The sequence below is a fragment of the Hippocampus bargibanti genome, linkage group LG01 (assembly GCF_051943395.1).
Source record: "Hippocampus bargibanti isolate YZ-2025 linkage group LG01, ASM5194339v1, whole genome shotgun sequence".
Lineage (NCBI taxonomy): Eukaryota > Metazoa > Chordata > Actinopteri > Syngnathiformes > Syngnathidae > Hippocampus > Hippocampus bargibanti.
Window position 1 is genome coordinate 27,125,431 of NC_142734.1, and position 23,566 is coordinate 27,148,996.

The 23,566-nt window shown below is 43.0% G+C and overlaps 1 protein-coding gene across 2 annotated transcripts; it reads right to left on the minus strand.

The window, feature by feature from the left end:
• Positions 1-4,462: 4,462 nt before the first annotated feature.
• On the minus strand, positions 4,463-23,566 carry slc6a17 (solute carrier family 6 member 17). 2 transcript variants are annotated; one of them, XM_089006503.1, is made up of 12 exons: positions 23,286-23,566; positions 16,498-16,893; positions 16,240-16,397; positions 14,377-14,503; positions 12,466-12,647; positions 12,230-12,340; positions 10,417-10,658; positions 10,138-10,330; positions 8,967-9,159; positions 8,734-8,893; positions 5,709-5,871; positions 4,463-5,645 (listed from the first exon to the last, which is right to left on the minus strand). In XM_089006503.1, exons 2-12 carry the CDS (start codon positions 16,796-16,798, stop codon positions 5,289-5,291), a joined length of 2,187 nt encoding a protein of 728 aa, XP_088862629.1. In that variant the 5' UTR covers positions 16,799-16,893; positions 23,286-23,566; the 3' UTR covers positions 4,463-5,288. The 2 variants fall into 2 exon arrangements, with proteins under 2 accessions (XP_088862629.1, XP_088862639.1); XM_089006513.1 differs by lacking the exon at positions 23,286-23,566 and adding an exon at positions 19,668-19,823.

A 23,566-nucleotide genomic window follows, 5' to 3' on the forward strand; every position in this document is an offset into this window, starting at 1 on the left:
TATTTCATCTTCACTCATAAAGTTTCACCCGGCCCATGTTGCGTGGCGATGGCTAACGCGTCCCTCCAACACATAACGTCACTTCTACACCACGAAAACCGACACGCATTGGACATATTGGACTAAACGCACACACGCACGTTGTGACAGGCTGCGAAGCGACAATAAATTACCTACTGTACACTCCCCCTTCCCGCCCCAAATTTTTTTGAAAATATACAATCATTATTTACAGCTCAAGTATACACCGATAGACATTGCGAATGGATCAAAGTGTACATCAAAATTTACAGTTTAAATATGATAAATACAACAATTACACTTTGCTCACATCATGACTGAACCGTCCGGTCGATTCGCTTTTCGCTTTTGCTAAGACCCGTACCGCACCAACAGGGAAAGAAAATCACATTTCCAAAACACACCAACGTTATTTCACAGTTAGCCTTCAATATTACCCTAAAAAAAGGTGATTTCATTTGGGAACAAAAATGTAGCGCAAGTACAAGGACAACCATTTTGTGACCTACGAGGACCTCCGCAAATGTCTTTGATCGCGTTGCTGTTTGCGGTCAGCTGGTGATTGTTGCTAGCGACTACCCCGTTTGCCTTAGCCATTAGAACACATGTATCAAAGTAAATAAAGCAAATCAATCATGTCTTGTTGTTATCCAACAATCTTTATACGATTGTAACCATGAACCCAGAGCTAGCCCCGTTAGCTTAGCACCACAGCGCGTAACGACGGGGCCTTGCGTTCGGTGCCCAACATGAGCATATCGGTTTCAAATGCCGACAAAAAACATCTTGATATTTAGAATAAGCGCGTTGATGTTTTTCAGGCCAAAAAAATGTGTGTTTGTTGAGGTTTGAGCGATTTGAATGGTGATGTTACTTTTAGCCAAAACGTTCGTGGATTATAAAGAATAACAACAAGACCAAATTTCCACTTACTGCCCTAAAATTAAATTAAAAAATAAAAACGTAAAATATGTCATTGAAGCACCAAGTGTCGGCCTTTCTGTTGAAGGGGCGTGGCTTAGCAAAAGCTCAGTTGAAGCTAATGCTATAGCTCAAAACGCAATACGTATTGATCACAAAAAACGCAACAGACAAGACGAGCGGACCATGCAGTTGGATAATGTCGGCATGAACAAAAGTAATGAGACAGGTCCCTATCAATCAATCAATCAATCAATCAATCAATCAATCAATCAACCAATAAGAGGTTGGCACTTTGGCCCACATGTTTGAATGTGCCAAGATTTGTGCGGAAGAGTTGAAAACTACTCAAGCGTGATGGATAAAACCAGTTGAACCCCACCAGCAAGTAAAAAAAAAAAACACCCGCGAGTGTGCGCAGATGCTAGCAGGGTTTTTTAAGCGTGCATCCATTTTACCATGCGTATAGTGCATGTGTCGGAAAGCAATTATGACACACGCGGGCAACACTTCGCCTTTCGAGGATCCCGAAAAGTGAATATTGTGCTCAGCAGACCAATGATCTTGTTTGAGCTCTTTTGGTGTGCTTTCAGACTTTTTTTTTTGCCAAGATGAACGGCTGACATGATTGATACATTTCTTCAGCTAATTTGCTGTGACTGGCAGACGACGGGTCGGACATATTTTTAGCTCCCCGGCTGGCGGGGCTCATCGCTCAGCAGCGAGGCCCAGCTGCCACGTTGCATTCGGGCAAATGTGCTATTTTTTTTGCTCAAATGTGCTTGGTTTCGAGACACAGAGAAGACGAGGCGACATCACGTTCAACTTCTGCGTGAACGGGAATTTCTCTCTTGTGCTGCTCCATTTTAATAGCTTTGTAGTGAATCTACATGATTTATTTTACATTAATTATGATTATTACAATACAATTTAATGATCAAACCAACTGTGGAGACATAGAGGGAAGCAACTGAAGGTTTTCATCATCATCATCATCAAGAAGAATCGGAAGGCAAGGAATGACACCTGATGCTAAATATGGCCATCAGGAAAGACGACGCGCTATGTTGGTTAGTGGCGACACCTCCTGGTGGTAACTGTGTATTGGAACGACTTGCAAGCTGAGTGTTTTGCTGCCAATTTTAGTGACTAACGCACACAACAGTTTTTGTCCCAGAGACCTGGAAAATAAATGGTGGTGAATTTTGTCTATTCGGTTCGTTATTTGCATTCAAAAGTTGAGAAAAATTGAAATTAAATTAACCTGTAAAGGTTATTGTAGATTCATCTTGGGTTTATCCAACGCACAAAGATCCAAGGCTTTTTGTTAGCACAGGAGGTTAACCGTGCTGCAGACTAGTCTGATATCGTCAAAACTGGGTTTGTGAATGTCTCAGTTATCGACCAATTCAGTTTTTGACCACAAATTTGGGGTTTTTAGGCCTCGGTTTATATCAGAAAATGGGTTGTTGAGTAAACTGAGTGCACCTGAATGCACACCTGGACTGTCCTCCACTTCCTCATACGTCACTTCCTCTTGTCTCATTGTGCCTGACATATTATCCTCGTGTATCGTTCGACATGTTTGTATTGTTCAATTACAATAATAAAAACAATTAAAATTGATTAGATTGATTAGAATGGGAAATATTTCAGTTTTCGAACAAATTGCTTTTCGAACATGTTTCTGGAACAGATATGCACATTCAAGGCTTCCGAGAAAGTCTTCAAAAGTCTCCTTTCGAACTGCGGGCTTAAGGCCCTTCCCGGAGTAGACTACAAGATGGCGAACGAGCGTATTAAGGTTCTACTGGTGCGATGTGTTGACTTGCTGTACAGAAGGTTCTAGTGGTGATCAAGAAAGTTTTGACGGTCCACTACAAGAATGTCACTGTGGACCTTAAGATGGTTCAACATGTACTACAAGTCTGGATTTTTCTACACAAAGTCCTGGTGATTATCAAAGATGTTCTACTCTCCGGAGAATGTTACGAATGTGGCTATGAACACAGTTCTTAGAGTTCTATAAGATAAGCTATAGCTACTGTTCTAGTGGCGATTAGAATTCAAGCTTTGCTTTTCCAGAGAACACTTGGAAACACTCAGTCATCCCTTCGTCACCTTCTCGGCTAGATAACTGTCTTGACTTTGGAGTCAGCAGATCCTCCACCAAGCATCTCCAGTTGCTACAGAATACTGATGCTTGCCTCCTGGCTGGTCCTCCTAAGAGGGGGCAAATTAATTCTACTCTGTCCTGCCTTCACTGACTCATTTTAGTTGTTTTGAAGATCTTTTGAGGATATGAACCTCTGAAATCCTCCACCACGGCCGACCAGATGCTACTGGAGGGACTACCGACTCGGCTCAAAGGGGATGGAGCAACATATTTAAAACATATCTTCAAACGCATTCGGATTCTTTGGCTTTGGACTCCGCATTAGACTGGATTTATAGTAGTACTGTTCTTGTGCTTCCTCGTATCTTGGATATGAACTAATGGTGTTATTATTTGTGGTATGAATTACGTTTGCTCTGTGTGCAGTACTTTGTATACACGACGGTTGAAGTGTCTCACATCTATTTCCGAGCAGAGAGGTGTGCAGGTGACAAGGTGACAACAAACGGCCGATGTTCATGGTATCCAAGCGCGTTGCCAAAGCCGCCCCCACCCCGAGGTGTCACGGCTCTATTTTTACACACCAAGGGTTCACTCTGGGTCTCTCTCAAACAAAAGAAAAAAGTCTCATGACCTAGGAAAGCCAGACTGTTTTGCAGAGGGACAGAATATATAAAATATATATTTTTTGAATTTTTGGGAGGAATTTCCCGTAGCTTGTTTCACGGTTTGTTGTGCTCTTTCCAATGTTTTGGTGAGCTTTGTGAAGACAGTGCTCATAAGAGAAAGGTTCAAAATATTGATGGTGCGGTATTATATAGCTGATTTTTTAAATATATATATTTTAGGGACATTGGGAGGATAACATACAATTTTTGGATTGACAAGTTAGCAATGGCAGTGTTTTTGAGGTGTTATTTAATAGCCTATCTTGGAGAGGACAAATCGAATAATTATAGTAACAATAACAATCATAAAACCACAACTTCTAGTGATATCTACACTGAAGGCTTGTCTTTTTGAACAGATTATCACCCACATGCTGGGTCAAAATGGCCCCATTCCCATCTTAACCGGAACACAGAGAAGTAACATAGCTATGTTTCTGGTCTTCCACCCATGGCTGCCCGCATTTTAAGATTTATTTGTTCTCACATCTAAAAATGATCCCCTCCGCCCACCGACCCTTTCATAGACTTCAGTTTTGACCTCCTAAATCACATTTGTATTCCTTGGCGTTTAATGTAGCATGGACTTGTTTTTGAGTATGCTGCCGTTTTATGTCTTTTTGAATGACATTGTGTGTATATTATTGGTTGTCTCATGTTGTGCGCTCAATTTTGATGTGCAAAATTTTGTTTTAGCTAGAGTTGTCTTTAAAAAGGGTCTATAAAACAAAAAGGTTCATCATGATTATTATTTTTGAATAGAACAAAAACGTAAACCGTATTACTCGACGATCATGTTTTTTTTTGTGTGCTGCTGTGTCGTTTCTGGGTGTATGCCTCACCGAATGCTTGCATGTTAAAAAAAATTTCATTGTGTCCTTTTTCCACAGTAACTGACAAATGTTCTTTTTTGATTAAACAATTGTGCTCTTTTTCACATCATCGAACCACCGTACAGTATTGATGATTATTCCTCCTCTGAATCGCCAACGCCATTTTGGACGTCTCAACAAACCTAAAAGATTCGGCAATATTTGCCCGTGTATGTGTGTGGGTGTGGGTGGGTGTGTATCCCCCAAGACGTTCTACCCAAACTCACTCAGTAGCTTCATATGTAATAAAAAAGAAAGGAAAAAACCTCACTAATTAAATAAATAAATATAATACTTCTTAGAATCTATTTCGCAGATTAAATTGAAATGCATTTGGACCTGTCAATCAAAACGAGATGAAGCGTTGTCTCAAGGACCTCGACCTGGCATTGGACAGGATGTTGGTCATTTTGGTTTGATGCTTTTTCTAATTCTTACGCGAATCCCACATCGGTTAATCCACCCGCATAATCTCGAATTGAAGCAAATATTGGATATGCTAAATTGACGCCATTTTTGGCAAAGGGCTCAAGTCGAATTTTGATCAATGCTGGTTATAGTTTGAATTTGTAGTTGCATTCAGAAGATAAAGTTAGTGGACATTTGTGGACCTGATCCACCGAATGGATAAAGATGTAACGGAAAAAAAACAATGATATAATTTTAAGGAACCTCTTGGTGAAGTGCGCATTATAGCTCGGACTCCGGTGAGCCGATATTCTGGTAACCTGTCTTGGTACCGGTGCCGTAGTTGGTATTGGTCATCTCCTGCGTCCCGCCGGGCCCCAGGTAGGCGGCGGGCATGGGGGATGGCGCCTGGCGGGGGGTCTTTCCGAGGATGAAGCGTTGCTCATCCTGCTCCTCCAAGTTGGACATGTCCTTCATCATACCTTTGCGGTAGGAAGACGACAGCTTGTTGGAACCGTCTGACAGTAGGTTGAAGTGACGGGCCACGAAGACCAAGGGTAAGGGCAACATGGCCACCACGATGAGGGAGTAGGCCAAAGCCGAAGCCCATGGAGGATAGTTGTGGAAACGTTCGGAGCCCTGAAGAAAGAAGATGAATGTATGAATAAATGGGACACTTTAGTTTGAAAGTGTAGTACATACCTCGGACTCTACCCAGGCGTTGTAGCCTGCGGGGCTGACAACCATCTCGATGACAGTCGCTGCGATGAGCAGCACCAAGATGGCCGGAGACACGTACATCCACATGTAGTAATAGAAGGAGTACGGCCGGAAACCCAGCATGTCCTCCAGGTCCTGCATGAACCTGCAAGTAGGAAGTGGCGGGAAAAAGATGGCAACAGAGCAATGTAGCTGCTGACGGGACGTTGAGGACAGAGTCACAAAGTCGGTGTGACAGGGTAGTCAACATATCAACAGAAATATGAAAAAGTCAATTTGAGTCATTCAGATTATTTCAAATCTCTGAAATTGAATAATTGCAGCTGGATTATACTACAATAGCTCACTTGTACAGTTTAAATATTATTCTCTCTGTACTCCATATTTTCATTCTTTGTCACTTTTCTTTTGTTTTGCTTTTTTACGTGAAGAGAAACGTGTCACTGGCAATGACGCAAATTTTCATTCAAAGAAATTTTAAATTAGAATATTTATTCCACATATTTCTACAACATTGGATTCACATATATGGTGGTTGACTTTGCTAAGAGGATGGAAATGGCTACTGTGAATACTTTCTTTCAGAAGAGAAAGGAACATAGGGTGACCTATAAGAGTGGAGGCAGGACTACACAGGTAGACTACATTTTGTATCAACGGTGCCATCTGAAGTAAACCATTGGCTGCAAAGTAGTGGTTGGTGAGAGTGTGGCCAGAGAGCATAGGTTGGTGGTGTGTAGAATGACGCTGGTAGTGAGGAAGATGGAGGAACCAAAGGCAGAACTAAGGACAAAATGGTGGAAGTTGAAAAATGAAGAGTCTTGTATGACTTTTAGGAAGGAGTTAAGACAAGCACTGGGTGGGCAAGAGGTCCTTCCAGATGACTGGCAAACTACACTGAACGTAAACAGAGAGACACGTCTGAAAGTCATTGGTGTATCGACTGGAAGAAAGGTAGATAAGGAGACTTGGTGGTGGAATGGGGAGGTGCAGGAGTGTATACAGACAAAGAGAAGATGCAGCGCACGGTTAAAGTAAAGGTGGCAAAGGCCAAACAAGAAGCCTATGATGACTTGTACGTTAGGCTGGACAGCAAGGAAGGTTAATACTGATCTTTACAGGCTGGCGAGACAGAGAGACAAAGATGCTAAGGACCTGGGATCTAGGAGTGGTGGCAGTGGTGTTCCTGACTGGGTTGTTCAACAAGATCTTAGATGGTGAACAGATGCCCGAAGAATGGAGAAAATGTATACTGGTGCCCATTTTTAAGAACAAGGGAGATGTGCAGATTTGTGGTAAATACAGAGGAATAAAGTTGATGAGCCATACAATTGAAACTATGGCAAAGAGTAGTTGAAGCTAGACTAAGAGCAGATGTGAACATTTGAGAGCAGCAGTATGGTTTCATGAAAAAAATCATCAAAAAAAGAGTACGACAGATGCAGTGTTTGCTTGAACAATGCTGATGGAGAAGTGTAGAGAAGGTCAGAAGAAATTGCACGGTGTCTTTGTATATCTGGAGAAAGCGCATGACAGGGTGCCCAGAGAAGAGCTGTGGGATTGCATGAAGCAGTGACAGAAAAGTATGTCAGCGGTGCAAGGCATGTATCATGACATAAGACAGTTGTGAGATGTGCTGTCGGTGTGACAGAGGAATTCAGGGTGGAGGTGGGACTCCACCAGGGGTCAGCGCTGAGACCCTTCTTATTCGCTATGGTGATGGACAGGCTGACAGACGATGATAGACAAGAATCTCCTTGGACTGTGAAATTTGCAGATGACGTTGTGATTTTTAGCGAAGGTGGGGAACACGTGGGGGAGAAACTAGAGAGGTGGAGATATGCCCTGGAAAGGAGATGAATGAAGATCAGTCGCAGCAAGACGGTATATATGTGTGTGAATGATAGGGATGGATGGATGGATTTGCCTTTATTAGTCTTGCAGTGGAGAAATTCCAAGTACAAGAGTGATGCTACAGGGAGAAGAGATAAAGAAGGTGGAGGATTTTAAGTACTTGGGGTCAACTGTCCAGAGCGATGGAGAGTGTGGAAAAGAGGTGAAGCGTGTCCAGCCAGGCTGGAACGGCTGGAGAAAAATGTCAGGTCTGATGTGTGATAGAAGGGTTTCAGATAGGATGAAAGGAAAGGTGTATAAAACAGTGGTGAGATCACCCATGATGTTTGGCCTGGATACAGTGCCACTGAAGAAAATACAGGAAGCAGAATTGGAGGTAGCAGAGCTGAAGATGTTGAGGTTTTCTTTGGGAGTGACCAGGTTGGATAGGATCAGAATCAGAATCAGAATCAGAAAACCTTTATTCGTCGCACAATGGGGAAATTTGCATCAGGCATGAGTATATCAGAGGGACAACTCATATTAGAGGCTTTGGAGAGAAAGCCAGCGTTCTGGTTGGCGACTACCGGGTGCCGCTGGCAGCCCCGCCTGCAGCTGCACAGGTGTTGGTCTTACCAATCAGAGACAGTTAAAAAGACTCCCGGCATGACCATTCCGTGTCGGGTCATTGTTTGTGTTTGCTTCACCCTGTCAGGTTTGTTTCATCTTGGCAGATTTTTACTCGTGGTTTTCTTTGATACTTTGTACTTTTCAGTTCAGATGACTTTGATGTTTTAGATTTTGTTCCTGCTGACTTTATTTAATACAATTTGTCAATTATAACCTGCTGATCCCTCCTGCCTCCTTTTTTGGGATCCACCACCATCACCAAACCGTGACACATGAAGATAGAAAAAAAATGATCCTCAAGTGTCACAGCCAGAGAGGGAATCAAATACCACAGCTCTGCACTGCAAGGAGGACGTGCCACGACTGTCCACCATGTTTCCCATTGAAAATTCAATGTTGTGTATTTTTCTTATTTCCAAATAGAAATGAAGCTCTGCGCAATACAAAAAAAACGTTGTTTTTTTTATAGACACCCATGTATATTTCAGGAAGATCAATGTACCGCGGCACATGGATCTCCTTTACAGAATATTACGTTAAGCACCTTTTGGTTCCGTATATCCAGGCCACCGAGATGTTCTCCAGGATCACCACCACCGTGAGGGGCAAGCCCGCAGAGTAGTCGTCAAACATTGTGACAAAGTAGTTCCCAGAGCGCTGCACAAAGAGCAACCCCAACAGGAAGGCAACGACGCAGCAAGCCACTGAGGGAAGCAAAGGGCGTTCAGGACCGCCACCGACTCAGACCTGGCAAAGTGACAGGAAGAAAAAGCTCACCACACAGGATCTCCTTGCGTATCTTGAAGGCATCAAGGACGGGCGTGGTAATGCCCGTCATGGTCCCAATCATGCTGCCCAGGCCCAAATTAATGAGCATGAAGAAGAACATGACCGACCAGAAGGGGCTGGCCGGGAAGTGCGTCATGGCTTCTGTAAAGGCGATAAAGGCCAAACCGGTTCCCTGCACCGCCTGTGTGACAATGACGAAAAATGGTGTGGTCAACTGCTCTCAGATAGAGGTGTGCAAAATCCAAACTGGGGCTCTTGTTTATTTATTATTCTTATTTATTTAAATTCAAATTCAAATTGATGCCATTCCCCCTTGTTACATTGTACCTTCAACAGCACGTGATATTGAGGCACTCACAACGGCAATAAATTTTCCTTATTGCCCCAAACGTATTCTTTTGTGTTGGGCCTGTTGTGGTCCAATATTTTCGCTAAGTTGTGCGTACTGATTTATACACACTTATATCTAGCAAGCTAGCTACTTATTTCACGAGCTAGCTAGCTATCCAACTAACGATCTCACGAGTGAGCTAGTTAGCTAGCTACCTATCTCGCTAGCTAGCTAAGTACCTCTCTCACTAGCTAGCAGGTACCTATCTCACTAGCTAGCTAGGTACCTATCTCACTAGCTATCTATCTCTCTAGCAAGCTCACTTGCTTGCACTAGCTTTTTGTACGACAGAAACAAAACCAATCTCTCAAAGAAATAACTGGATCAACTTCGCATTATTTCAGAATGAAGTATTGTCGCCAAGTTGCAACGGCAGATTTACACACACGTATATCTAGCTAGCTAGCTGTCTCGATCGCGAGCTTGCTAGCTCGCTACCTATCTCGCTAGCTACTGCGGTACTCTGACCATATCAATATCGTCTCAAATAAATAACTCAATCTATTTCACGTCATTTAATAATTCGGGTTTCAAAAGGCATAACCAGGGAGCAGTGGGGCGCAGATTTGGTGTTTTGCATGTTTATATAACTTTTTAAACCCTGAATCCTGGGAACCTTTGTGTTTTAAGGGTCTACTGTTAAACGTAGTCTCAGAGAGAAATCGTTATTGCGCATCTGTGTTTTGTTTTTTTTGAGTGAGTGTGCATGTTTTCTAAGTGTGTGTGATATGTGGACACCTGAAGTCCAGAAAAATGGACGTCACTCACTTTGTTAAGTTCATCCTCCAGCACGCAAGGATCGAGGCCCAGCTGGGCGAAGTTGTCCTCTTTGACCGTCTTAATGACTGCGTACATTTCCGCATAGTCTTGTGTGGTCAAATGCGAGAAGTTAATGTGAGGCGGGATCAGTTCTTTGCTCAGTACGCTGGTGTTGAGGTATGCCAAGATCTTCTCCGCATTCCTGCGCAAAAAGTCAAACGGCCAAACGTGAAGCCGCTGATGAAAATATCCGCAACGAATGACTGGCGGGGCTGACGATGTACTCACTCCACGACACACTTTTCGTTCATGATGTTGGCCTTGAAGCCCAGCACGGCAAACACTACCAAGGTAGCCAGGACAGACGTGACGAAGTTGATGACAGAGACTAAGGCGGCGTCAAAATGGCAGTTGTTGTCCCGCTTGTTGTAGCTGGAGAAGGCGATGACGCCACCGAAGCCGAGCCCCAGGGCGAAAAAGACCTGCGTGGCCGCCTCCCGCCACACCTGTGGCTCCAGCATCTTCTCAAGCTGACAATCGCCGCCATATTGGTTCACATTTAATTCACGGTATCCAGGGTGGATATGGACAAGAGATGTACTTTTAATTTGAACATTTAATTAACCGCAAAGTGATTATTGGCCCTACTCACCAATGACACATATTGTAGCACACTCTGTTATCTCATTCCCAATAAATGTCAGCGGGTTGTAGAGCATTTTCTAATCAGTTGAACCAAAATGCCCAACCCACAAAAATTACAGTAGCTACTTCAGTTAAAATATTTCAAACCCCTTTTAGGATTCATTTGTACACACTTGCAATGAGTTGTACTGGATTTAAACCAGTTTGACTGCCGCTTCCCCTAATCACTCCACCCCCACTTATTTCCCTGATTTGGCGAGGGGGCTCAGTGATGATCATATAAAGGACAACCAACGTCACTTTTTTGTTTCCTAACTGACATCAGAAAAACGTTTTATAGTATCTAAAATACCCAAAACACGCGGTATGATATTTTTATTCAAATGCAAAACACCAATAAAAATGACTTAAAGTGTCCAAAATCTGCAAAAAAATTGAGCTGCGAATTGGGCATTTTCAGAAAGTCCCGCCCCCAGTTCGTGACGTCACGCCAAGACGTCTTGCATTGCTGGAGAATCAAAACAATGTTTATACATTATACATTTATACACATTAATATAACAAATACGGCGGCCCGGTAGTCGAGTGGTTAGCACACCGGCTTCACAGTGCAGAGGTCACCGGTTCGCGTCCCAGTCCGGCATCCCTGTGTGGAGTTTGCATGTTCTCCCCGGACCCGCGTGGGTTTTCTCCGGGTCCTCCGGTTTCCTCCCACACTCCAAAAACATGCATGGCAGGCAGATTGACCACTCCAAATTGTCCCTAGGTGTGAGTGTGAGAGTGACTGTTCTATGTCTTTGTGTACCCTGCGATTGTCTCGTGCCCGAAGACAGCTGAGATAGGCTCCAGCAACCCCCGCGACCCTAATGAGGAATAAGCGGTACGGAAAATGAGATGAGATGAGATATTGGAGTCCAGACGGCTCGAATTCATACGGAAGGACAAACATTTGTGTTTTCCTTTTCAGAACTATTTGAATCATATTCATAACTGGATGAGTAACAAGAAAGCATGTTCTCTGAATCTGAACTCTCTGAAGCTATTGTTTTGTGTGTGACCAATAGTGAGATCACGAACAAGGGGGCGGGACTTTCTGAATCTGCCCATGTCCGAGCTCATTTTGTGGCAGTTTTGGGACATTTTAAGTCATTTTCATTGGTGTTTTGGATTTGAATAAAAATATCAACCTGCGTGTTTTGGGTATTTTAGTTGCTATAAAACGTTTTTCTGATGTCAGTTAGGAAACAAAAAAATTGTGTCGGTTGTCCTTTAAGCGCTGCCGTTATATCAATCATCGGAACGTGACTTGACTCGCTGATGTCATGATTAAATGATGTTAAACACTAAAAGCGCCAGAAGACCCTTCGGCAATCTGCCAGGCGACTCGATCATGCGATACTGTGGACAGACGGGTTGCCCCGCCTTCACTTTAGACGGCCCACGGGTGGCGCCTCACCTTTGGGGTGAACATGTGGGCGATGCCATCCACTGCGCCTCTCAGCATTAAACCCCTCACCAGGAAGCAAAAGAGCACCACGTAAGGAAAAAGAGAGCTGAAGTACATCACCTGTAGGGGACACAGATTGTTGCCATGGATACACAAGGCCTGCCATTTGAGCCAACGAAAAATCAGAAATAATTTCTGAAAAAACCTGCAATAAGAATGAAGAAACGCGGGTTGTTGTTGCCCACCTTCCCAGATGATTGAATCCCCTTAATGACAGCCAAGCACACCAAGATCCAAGCAACTAGTAGAGAAACGGTCATCTTCCAGTTCAGGCCGCCCGTGTCCTCGATGCTGCTGGTGATGTTCAGCGTCTGACGGTACCAAAAGTACGTCGTGGCCGAACTTTTTTCGCACTCTGGCTCTGTGACTGCAATGACCAAACAAAGTGAGTTGTCGAGTGTGCCTATATATCTATGGCAAGAAAAACAAAAGCAAAAAACAAAAGATGTTGCATTGTTTCGATGTGCCTGTGTTTGTTTCATGTCAAAATAGGTAGCTTCAAACGCATGCGCGCCGATCTCGCTGACTTGAATTTTTCTGCACCTCGGTACTTCTTGGCTAAAGCATCTTGAACTTTTGCCTTTCAACCCCTGCCAACAATTTGAAAGCACTCGACTGTCCAAATGACTCCAGTGGAACATTTAGGTCTGACGTAGCATAGCATAATGTTGCTGATATAACAGGGGTCTCAAACTCAATTGACCCGAGGGTCGCTGGAGGCAGAGTCTGGGTGAGGCTGGGCCACATCAGGATTTCCACAAGAAAATCACAGATAAAACATTCCAATGTCTCAAAATCTTTATTTTTAACACACAAAAAAAACGAATTAAATGAATAAATGGAGAAATGAATAAAAAATAAATTAACCAGTCATAAATAAATAAAATAATTATAATGATCATAAGGCAGATACAGACGACTGAAAAAAAAGACAGGGAAACTAATTCTTTTAATAACATTTCAAATGTCTGTATTCACAGTTCTTTAACCTTTGACTTTCTTCACATAAAGAAAATATTGAACATGAACTGTCCTAAACATGGCTTCTATTGCCTACTTGTTCAGCTCCACACACAAGTTTCATTCATATCGATCATGCGGGCCGCACTAACATTAATCTTTCATATCAAGGCAGGCCGCAAAATATTCTTTGGGGGCCGCAGTTGGCCCGCGGGCCGCGAGTTTGAGACCCCTGTGATATAAACATGAAAAGCAGAATTTAATTCAGTTCAAATTTGGGTTGAGACAAATCAATTAGATAATCTTGTGTCAGAGACATGACAGTCGGACACTGTGGACGAAGAGTCAGAACCAGAAAGATTGTCCCTACTGCCGGCAGGAAGCGTAGTCATCCATAACATACGTCTGAATTCTGCAGCCTTCTGCCAAGCTATTTATTGAGAGTACATGCAAATTAAAGTGATACATTAGTAAAACATAATTTTCTTGATTAGAATACCACACCTTTTGAGTTCTAAGCACGAACAGCTGTAGGCAATAAAACATTGTGTTTTGGATTTGGATTAGCCTTTATTAGTCTCGCAGTGGAGACATTTACATTACACAGCAGCAAAGTGATGAAAGGAATGAAAGTAGAAAAACAAAATACACGAGCTGCTGGAAAGGCAGCCATGAACTCCATGAACTGATAAATTTGTAACCTGGCCAATGACCTCTTCCTGTGAAGGAGTTTGAAGTCCTAAATTACTCTGTGATAAGGAGTTTCCCAAGTCCTAAATTCTGTGCTAGGCCAGATCTCCTAGTTGAAGCTGACAGTTTAACTTGCTGTGTCTGTTTGGGCCTGATTGACCCCAGGTGGTCTGTGCTTCAATTGTGTATTCAGTCTCACATGTTCGCTAAGCATATAACAGCATGAACATTTTAAATATGATAACTTCTTATTCTGTCTAATCTCTATAAACTTATTAAAACTTATTCATAATTTTCATTCGCCAATCTATGGCATTTCACAGCATATGGTCACATTAAGTTAGTGGACTTTCGTCAGAGTATAAATTATTTTTTTTACATTTTTTATTTATGTTATTGCCATGATAGGGTTCTTGATTATCACATTTTGACTTGGTTGCGCTTACTGGCTTGGGTTCCGTTGATGTGGACCGGGCATTCGGCCCACGGGAGTGGGTATTGGAAGGACTGGAAGAAGTAGAAGATGCTCCAGCCGATGATCACGTTGTAGTAGAGGCCCACGAAGCCGCTAACCTGCCACCGGGGAAACAGCTGTGCGTTTGCATCGAGTGGCACAAATTAAACAAATGGGGTCACATGACTACATTTTTCATTTTCACTGATGTGTACTGCAACGCAAGATCAATATGAACAAATATATTAAAAAAACACACCAAAGAACCTCATCATTAAAGTAAAGTAATTCATATATAAGGAAGAGGCCATGTTTCAGCATGGGTGTGATTGAGAAGGGGTATGCAGTTTATTTTGTGAGTTTAATCAAACGTCCTGTTTGAAATCTCCTGTGGTTGGAGATGCTGAGTCTACGTCAGATTAGACTCTGAGTGCCGATGAATTATTGAGCTGTTAGCTCTCAGCAGTCCTGGGTGAGGCGCTATTTATAGCTGCCCAACGACATCGAGAGATCGAGTGGGTACGTTTACATGCAGTCAAAAATCAGTTTAAGGTTGAACATTTTCGGTGTCGGAAGCATTCGGAAACCCCCGTTTAGTTTGAATAACCCGATTTAACGGCACTGCGCTGTGGTCTTGATGGAAATTGAGGACATTTTCGTTTGTTACATTGTACCTTCAACAAAACAATTGATATTCATGGAACTCGCAATGGCAATAAATCACTCGGTTTCCTCGATTCTTTTGTGCTGGGCCTAGGATTGTTCAGTATTTTCGCCCAGTTGTGCGTACGGATTTATAAATACTTATCGAGTGAGCTAGCCTGCTAGCTCGCGAGATAGGTAGTTAGCCAGCTAGCTAAGTACCTCGCTCGCTCGATTGCTAGGTAGCAGGCTACCTATCTTGCGAGCAAGCTAACTAGCCAGTTAACTATCTCGCGAGCTAGCAAGGTAGCTAGCTATCTAGCTACCTATCTCGCTAGCGACCATTTGCTTTTTGTACTACAGAGACCAAACCAATCTCGCCTCAAAGAAATAACTCGATCAACTTCACGTTATTTCATAATTCAGGTTCCAAAAAGCGTAACCCGGGGTGGGGGCTTGAGGTGGGGGGGCAGATTCGGTGTTTTGTGTGTTTGTATATCTTTTGAAACCCAGAATACTGGCAACATATGTGTTTTAAAGGGGCTGTTGTCTCGTTGAGAAATTGTTTCGAGAATCTAGTTTTTTTTTTTGATTGAGTGTGCTTTTAAGATTGTTTGAGACGATTTTTTTGTGTGTGCGAGAAGTTTTTGGGGAATGGTGTTTTTGTTTTTGTTTGTGTGCATGTGACCATATGCATGTGTGCGTGTGTGTGTGTGTGTGTGTGTGTGTGTGCGCGCGTGTGTCTGTGTGTGTGTGTATGTGTGTGTGTGTTTGACGGATTGACGGATGCTTATTTCATATATATGACTCCATGTCGAAAATAAGAATGTTACGAGCATTCCCTTCTCGCCAAGGCAACCGACGGCATTCTTGCAATCCTCGTGATTGGCCAACTCCCGACTGCAAGCCCAGCGGGAAGTCAAAATTAGACATGATGATTAGAGGACAATTATTTTGGCCCTTACTGACGCCACGATGCGGGAGTTTAGTACCAATCAACTTGTTCAGCTTGTTAACAGCCCTTCCCCACATCTGGTGGAAGCATAACTAGAGATCCGCCACAGCTAAAATGACCTGAAGACACTTTCTCTTTAACAACCAAGAAGATTCTAGATGCGTACAAAATGTGTTACTTTGATTTTCTTGCAAGTATTAAGACACCAAAATATTGTTGCTGAAACCATTCAATGAAGAAGGTCATGAACCAAGTTACCATCAAACTGGAAACCCCAATGCCTCCCAAGCGGGGGTAGACGTAGTTCCACACGCCAATGCTGCCGCGTCGGATTCTCTGTCCCACCGCCAGCTCCAGGAAGAACAGCGGGATGCCGATAAGGAGTAGGAGGATGAAATAGGGCACCAGGTAGGCACCTGGAGAACAAGGCAGAAAAATGTAGGGCGGTGGACCTTCATTCCCTGTTTCATTAAGCAACATGAAACATGTAGTATTACGTTCAGAGGCTTTACCTACCCCCACCATTCTTTTGGCACAGGTACGGGAACCTCCAGACGTTGCCGAGGCCCACCGAGAACCCCACCTGGGCCAGGATGTACTCCAGCTTATTGTTCCAGGCCGGCCTCCCGTCCTCAGCGTCGGGGTCCGGTGAGGGTAGGAGGGCTCGGACGGGTGCGGTGGAGCCCGGACTGAGGCCCATACTCATCTGGCTGCTCTTGTAGTCCATGGCGTGTTCCAGAGAAAGGAGGTCGGCCACCGACTCGGTGACCGGCTCGCTGCTGTGTTCCAGCTGGGTTACGCGGGTGTTGTTTGGCATGATTCGGCACACGCGTGGCAGCTCGGTCCAAGGTGAATTGTCAAAAGACGATTGAGGGGGAGTAAATTTGGAGGGTGTGGAAGAAAGTTGTGATTCTGAAAAGATCGAATGGTTGGAGAGTTAGGCTGTGGTCTACTAGGCCATCGTTTTGCTCCAACAAACCCCAATTTTGCTCCTGAATACAACATGGTGCCATTTGGCATTAAGTAAAAATTCAATGCTATTCAATTGTGCATATTCAAACAATTTAAAATTGCAAATATATGTACTGTATATGTACTGTATATGTACTGTATATACACAAAAAATAAACACATGAACAATAAACAAATAAAGAGATAAATTCATATGTACATATAGATCAATAAATTAATAGATTGATAAATAGCTAAATAGATAAATTGCTAAATAAATAAACACATATAAATAAATGCATAAATATCTACATACACAAATACACAACGGCATATATACATACATAAATAAATACATATACATACATACATACATACATACATACACACATACATACATACACACATACATACATACATACACACATACATAACAGCACATAACAGCAATGGAAACAATTGCTGTTTTGCCTTCAGTCCTTGAATACACACCCTGTGCAAGGTAAGCCAAAGTTTTGCAGTGGTGTTATTGTTTTTATACCTCTCCTAATGGAGCTACACTTAGTGCCTGCCTTTGTGTTATCATTGATTATGAGGTCTAAATACAAAAATGTGAATTTTAATCGTCCTCTGTCGTGCAACAAAAAAAGACTTGCCACTGCGGCTTTGAATGCACTAATCCACTTCATTACAGCAGCCAGGCCTTTCTCAGTAAAGGTAATGATTGCAAAGTTGAGTCATGTGACAATCATGGAAAAGGGAGGTGGTGTTTATTATAGAAAGTCATGCGAGCGCCATCAAGGCAAAAGACTGTACAAACTTCCAAAACCAAAACCGGGCTTCGTGCTAAGACCCAAAGACATTAATAAATCAAAAGCAATGCTAACCTCGTAAGACAATGAAATGAACAAATGTGTCCTGAGTTTAGTACGAAAAAGGCATTTGGAAAAAAAATATAATAATAAAAAATAAATGAATAAACAAATAAATAAACGTGTAAATAAATACATTGACAAATAAATAAATAGACAAATAAAAAATGACTTAATGAATAAATCAATGAATAAATATGGCCGAAATAAATGAATAAACAAATAACTAAATAAATAAATACATGAAGAAATTAATAAATGAATGAATACATACTTTTGGTAGCATCTGCCTGATGGTGACAGACGATGGTGGCACAAGTTTTATATCAAATCAATCACTGTTGTCACGTTAATGATTTGCAAATTACTGCAGTCAGTTGGTAGCTAGTGTGAAAGGCTAACAGTCACTATGTTCTAACGGTGCTCCTGTTTGTGTCATGATCTGGTTGGCGATCAACGGGTGGCGCTGTCGGCCCCGCCTGTACCTGCACAGGTGCTGGTCGTCCCGATCAGTGGCGGACTGCCACGTTCGGATTGGCGACCAACGGGTAGCGACGTCAGCCCTGTCTGCAGCCTCGCAGGCGCTGGTCGTTTTAATCAGTGACACTTAAAAGGACTCCCGGCACGACCATCCGGGGTCGGTTCATTGTTTGTTGCATGCTTTGTCTGCAATCGCATGCATTGTATGCTGTGCATGTGTTTGTTTAACCTCGGCGGACTTTTACACTTGGTTTTCTTTTGATACTTTTTTGTGTTCAGATCATTTTGATGTTTTACATTTTGTTCCTGCTGACCTTTATTTTAATACAATTTGTCAAACAACCTCCTGCTCCCTCCTGCCTGCTTTTTGGGATCCGCACCTGCCATCACCACCTCGCAAAACGTGACAGTTTGTTCAATATCAAAAAGAAATGAACTGTGATACGCCACAATAGTCAGAGCTGATCCAAACCAAAGTGCTCTGTTCATAAACAAAAAAAAAAAAAAAACATCATAATTTAAAAAGGATATAAACAAATTATTTTCATCAAAAGTGACGACCTAGCCAAACTATAGCGAACAGAGCTGTGGGAAGTTTAGAAACATCCCGAAATGGAAACGCTAGATGACAGATCCGAATCACAATCAGGAAACCTTTATTCGTCCCACAATGGGGAAATTTGCAGTCCACAGCAGCAATATGAAAGGGGATATGGAAATCAACAAGAATTCCATCCATCCATCCATCCATTTTCCGTACCGCTTATTCCTCATTAGGGTCGTGGGGTGTGCTGTAGCCTATCTCAGCTGTCTTCGGGCATGAGGCGGGGGACACCCTGAATTGGTTGCCAGCCAATCGAAGGGCACACAAAGACAGTCACTCTCACACTCACACCTAGGGACAATTTGGAGTGGTCAATCTGCCTGCCATGCATGTTTTTTGAGTGTGGGAGGAAACCGGAGGACCCGGAGAAAACCCGCACGGGCCCGGGGAGAACATGTAAAATCCACACAGGGAGGCCGGACCGGGACGCGAACCGCAGACCTCTGCACCGTGAAGCCGGTGTGCTAACCACTTGACTACCGGGCCGGCCCAACAGGAAATCATGTGAAAATTATATTTTTTACTTTAATGGAAAAATATATATATTCTTTTGTTTTGACATCTGTGCAAAACAGCTCTCCTTGCAAAGCATTTTTGGTACTTTAATTGCAATATAAAAAAATGTTTTGCTCTACTTTTCATTCACAGCATCATTTACATGCTATTGTTTTCGTAAAGTTCAAACTAAAATGTATCCTAGCGAAGTATATTTCCAGTAAATAGTCCGTGATGGTGAACTCGCCTGACATGTGTTCAGGCAGCGTGTGATCGGTTCATACTTGATGACGATGTGATTGGTCGTTTGTCTCCAAATGTGCCCTGCCACTGACAGCCGTCCAGTTTAGAATGTTGGACGCCTTCCACCCGAAGTCAGACATGTTTTTGGAACGTGGGTGGAAACCGGAGTACCAGGAGAAATCCCACGCAGTCACCAGGAGAACACGCAAATGTCTCCACAGGGAGGCCAAAGTTGGAATTGATTCCTGAAATGAGTTTCCAACTCATGTCAAACTTTGGGCCACCATTGTAGTATTTTGTAACTTCCTGGCTATTTTTCTCAAACAGTGGTTGTATATTTAGAAAGAAATAAAGTGATGCAAAAAGCCTCAGGAGGCAAAACAAACATTTTTTTGTTTCATAGAAGAGCTAATCCTTTGATGTTGGCTGAAATGACATCTAGTAATATGCGTCTTCATCACCGCCAACGCCCTGACTCTCGGCATGGCTGCCGTCAAAGTGCTGCTTCAACAAAACATGAAAACATGGTGAGACAATGAGGCTACTGTGCAAAAGCCTCTGATAATTATCGCCGTCGCAATCCATAATGCAGTTCGTTTGGGGACGGCTGCTCGCTGACAGATGAGCCGCTACAGCGCGACGCTTCCACCTCAAGTAGCTCCATCAAAGCTCCAGCTGACAAACACATGGATGTGCGTGAAAGGCACAAATATTTCAAAAAATAATAATTTCTCAGTCGCCTGGTATGGCCGCGCCCCATGGCTCGAAAACGATCACCATGTTTTTGTATCATGGTGAAATTTGCTCCTTTTGGTTTCAATCTTTCTTTATGGAACAAAATAAGCACATGTAAGCAGAAACGTCAGTTTTGATTGACAGTGGTGGGCATTTCTGGATTGTACATACTCCCCCCCCCTGAAAAATGATATAATTTGATGACATTTGAAAGATGAATCTGATCCATTCCCCAAAAGAAATTTAAAGTCCAGGTGGGAGCCAGAATAGGAATAACATGCTCCCTCTTACGAGCACCAGTCAAGAGGCGAGCAGCAGCATTGTGGACCAACTGGAGATGCTTCATGGAGGATTCGCAGACTCCAACGTGGATTTAAATAATCCAACCAAGAGGTGACAAAGGCTTCAATTAGTTTTTCAGAGTGCTCGGAATTTAACAACGGCCTCAATCTGCCAGTCCAATTTACCGCATTTTCCGGTGTATAAGGTGGCGCACCCAAAAGCCTTGATTTTCTTGAAACAATGACCCTGCGCCTTATAAGCCATTGCGCCTTATATATGAAATAATATTGAGCCACAACAGGTCACACAATGACTGTCAGCAGGCACCGACTCCATCCCCCCTTCAGAAGATGTTGTGCGTACAATCTTCTAAAGGGGGGAAACAGTGTCCAGTTGCAAACCCTACGTGGAAACTGTTGATGGAAGAAAAGGAGCTAGATGGCCCAAGTCCGCCCAAGGATGGGCTGTTCGAGGGGCCTCTCGTCAAACCAAAGAAATGCAGCATAGGTTCGAGGTGTCCCTCAGGGTCTAAATCTATTGTACTTTCCTTTCGATTGGTTGCTTGGCGATGGCTCATCCTGCCAAATGAAGATACAGCCTCACTGCTCGCCAGTTTCTCCTCTCACCATCACAAACACACACGACATCCCCATGAGAGGTTGGTTGCAAATCTGGCTGGCGGTTGGAAAGGGGGAGGAGGCGATGGAGTTGAGGGGGGTTGGGGCACGTGCTTGGGTAGAGGCGGGGGTGATTGTTGTGCTGCCTGTTGTGATGAAACTCAAGTGAAGCAACCAGTAAAGTCACACCTTCCCTTGGGTCCCATTTCCAGGGATGCTTCTCTCCAAGACATGGCAGTTAGCTTGCAATTGCCAACAATGTCACAACTCCACTTGAGTATATTTCGAGAGCACTTGAAAATGACCGCCAATGTAAACAAAGTGTTGTACATGGCATTACATAGCAGAACAACAGTCAAAGTAAAAACAAAAAATAGAAATAGCAAGTCTCATGCTGAGTCACAAGCCAAAGAATAAAAAAAAACTAGTTCTGCTGTCATCTCTTTAATGAATCTAGAGGTGAGCTGCAGGATTCTGGAGCGACTGGAGACGATTCATGACGGATTGCCTGACTCCAAAGTAAAGTCAAAGTCAGTTTTATTGTCAAATATGCTAATATGCATGACATACAGCACAGATGAAATCACTGTCCTCTCAGACCCAGCGTGAAAGGCACTTAAATGACTTAAGAAACATAATAAACACGAAAACGGCAATTTGCCAGGAGAGAGGGGAGCCGCTGCGTGTTCACGCGCCGCCATCTAAAATGCATTACCAGTGTTTGAAATAACGTCTGCCCGGATGCCCGAGCTGTGTAACTTTTACGCCGGGCGTACAACTTCCAAAAACTCTCTGCCCGGGTGGCCGACAACGTTTTCCAGACAAAAAAAAAAAAAAAAAAGATTTTTTTTTTTTCAAACGTTTTCTTTATTCCGATTTCAAAATACAGTAAAGTCTCGTTATATCGATATTCTCGGGAATCAGAAAAAATATCGACATAACCGGACTATCGATATATCCGATCCTGCGGGCATGTAATTTTCTCCTTGAGTTCATAGAAATAGTATCGTAATAAGCAGTACTATCGATATAACCAATATATATTATTTCTGTATCTATCTATTTATTTAGTTAGTTAGTTAGTTAGTTAGTTAGTTAGTTAGTTAGTTGTTTGTTTGTTTATTTATTCGTTTGTTTGTTTGGTTGTTTGTTTATTTATTTATGTCTGTTTATTTGATTGTTTCTGTTCATCTATTTATTTGTTTGTTTGTTTATTTTGTTTATGTATTTTTATCTGTTTATTTATGTATTCATTTGCTTATTCAGTTTTGCTTATTTATTGACTACTTTAGTTTGTTTGTTGTTATTTAGTTTGTGAGTAGTTTATTTGCTTATCTATCTTTTCTTGTGTATTTCTGACAAACCTCCACACTTCAGTCCAATTGTCATGCAATTAATCTCGTGATAATGAACGGAAATGTTTTCTTTGCAAGTTGATTTACATTGTGGGACGGAAATTTCCTACTTGCTCCCCTAAAACTGCAGATTCGGTTCCAAGTAAAAAAATAAATATATACAATCAATTAAAATAGTCCAGAGCTTCCGGAATACATATTTAACGATGATATCTTGTTTAAGCCCCTTGCTTATGAGCGTATCCGACATGGCAAAATGTGTCAATCTGATCATTTGGAAACAGGCAAAACGGTGACATTTAAGGACGGAAGACTGTGTTGATTTTTTTATTTTTTTTTTTTCACTGGCTCGAATTCACGTGTGTGCCGCGACGTAAAAAAACGCCCACAATGCGGCGTCTGACGAACGTCAACATGCAAGTCCAAGAATGGCCATTTTCTATCCGGATGACCGCTACAAACGTCCCAAGGTCACGTGCACGCGAGAGTCGCCCATGGGGAGGGGGGAAAGGTGTTTGCACTATCTTTCACCGCACATTGAAACGATTGCGCTGGGCATGAGGGGAAAATGGATCTGTTCTCGTGGGGGTGCGTGGTGGGGGCGTGGAGGGGGGTGGATAACAAGACGACGACAAGCACGTAAAATGGAAGGTGAGGGTGACGTACGTACCTCTGGTGGGTTTTCGAGGTGCTAGGACGCAGCGGAGAGGATCTTCATGGGTGAGGCGCGGCGGGGTCCTTGTGCAGCATCCCTGCCACGCTCACGCTGACGGGTGGGCGCACGACACGCAAAAAAAATGCGCGTGGATCATCCACGAAAGTATCCGAGAGGAGGAGCTGCGCCGGGCTGACTGTTCCCCTCTTTGCTTTCCACGTGCTTGTGGCGGTGCGTGACGCAAATCTGTCCCCCACCCCACCCTTCTTTGCCACGATCAGAATGGACCCACCAGA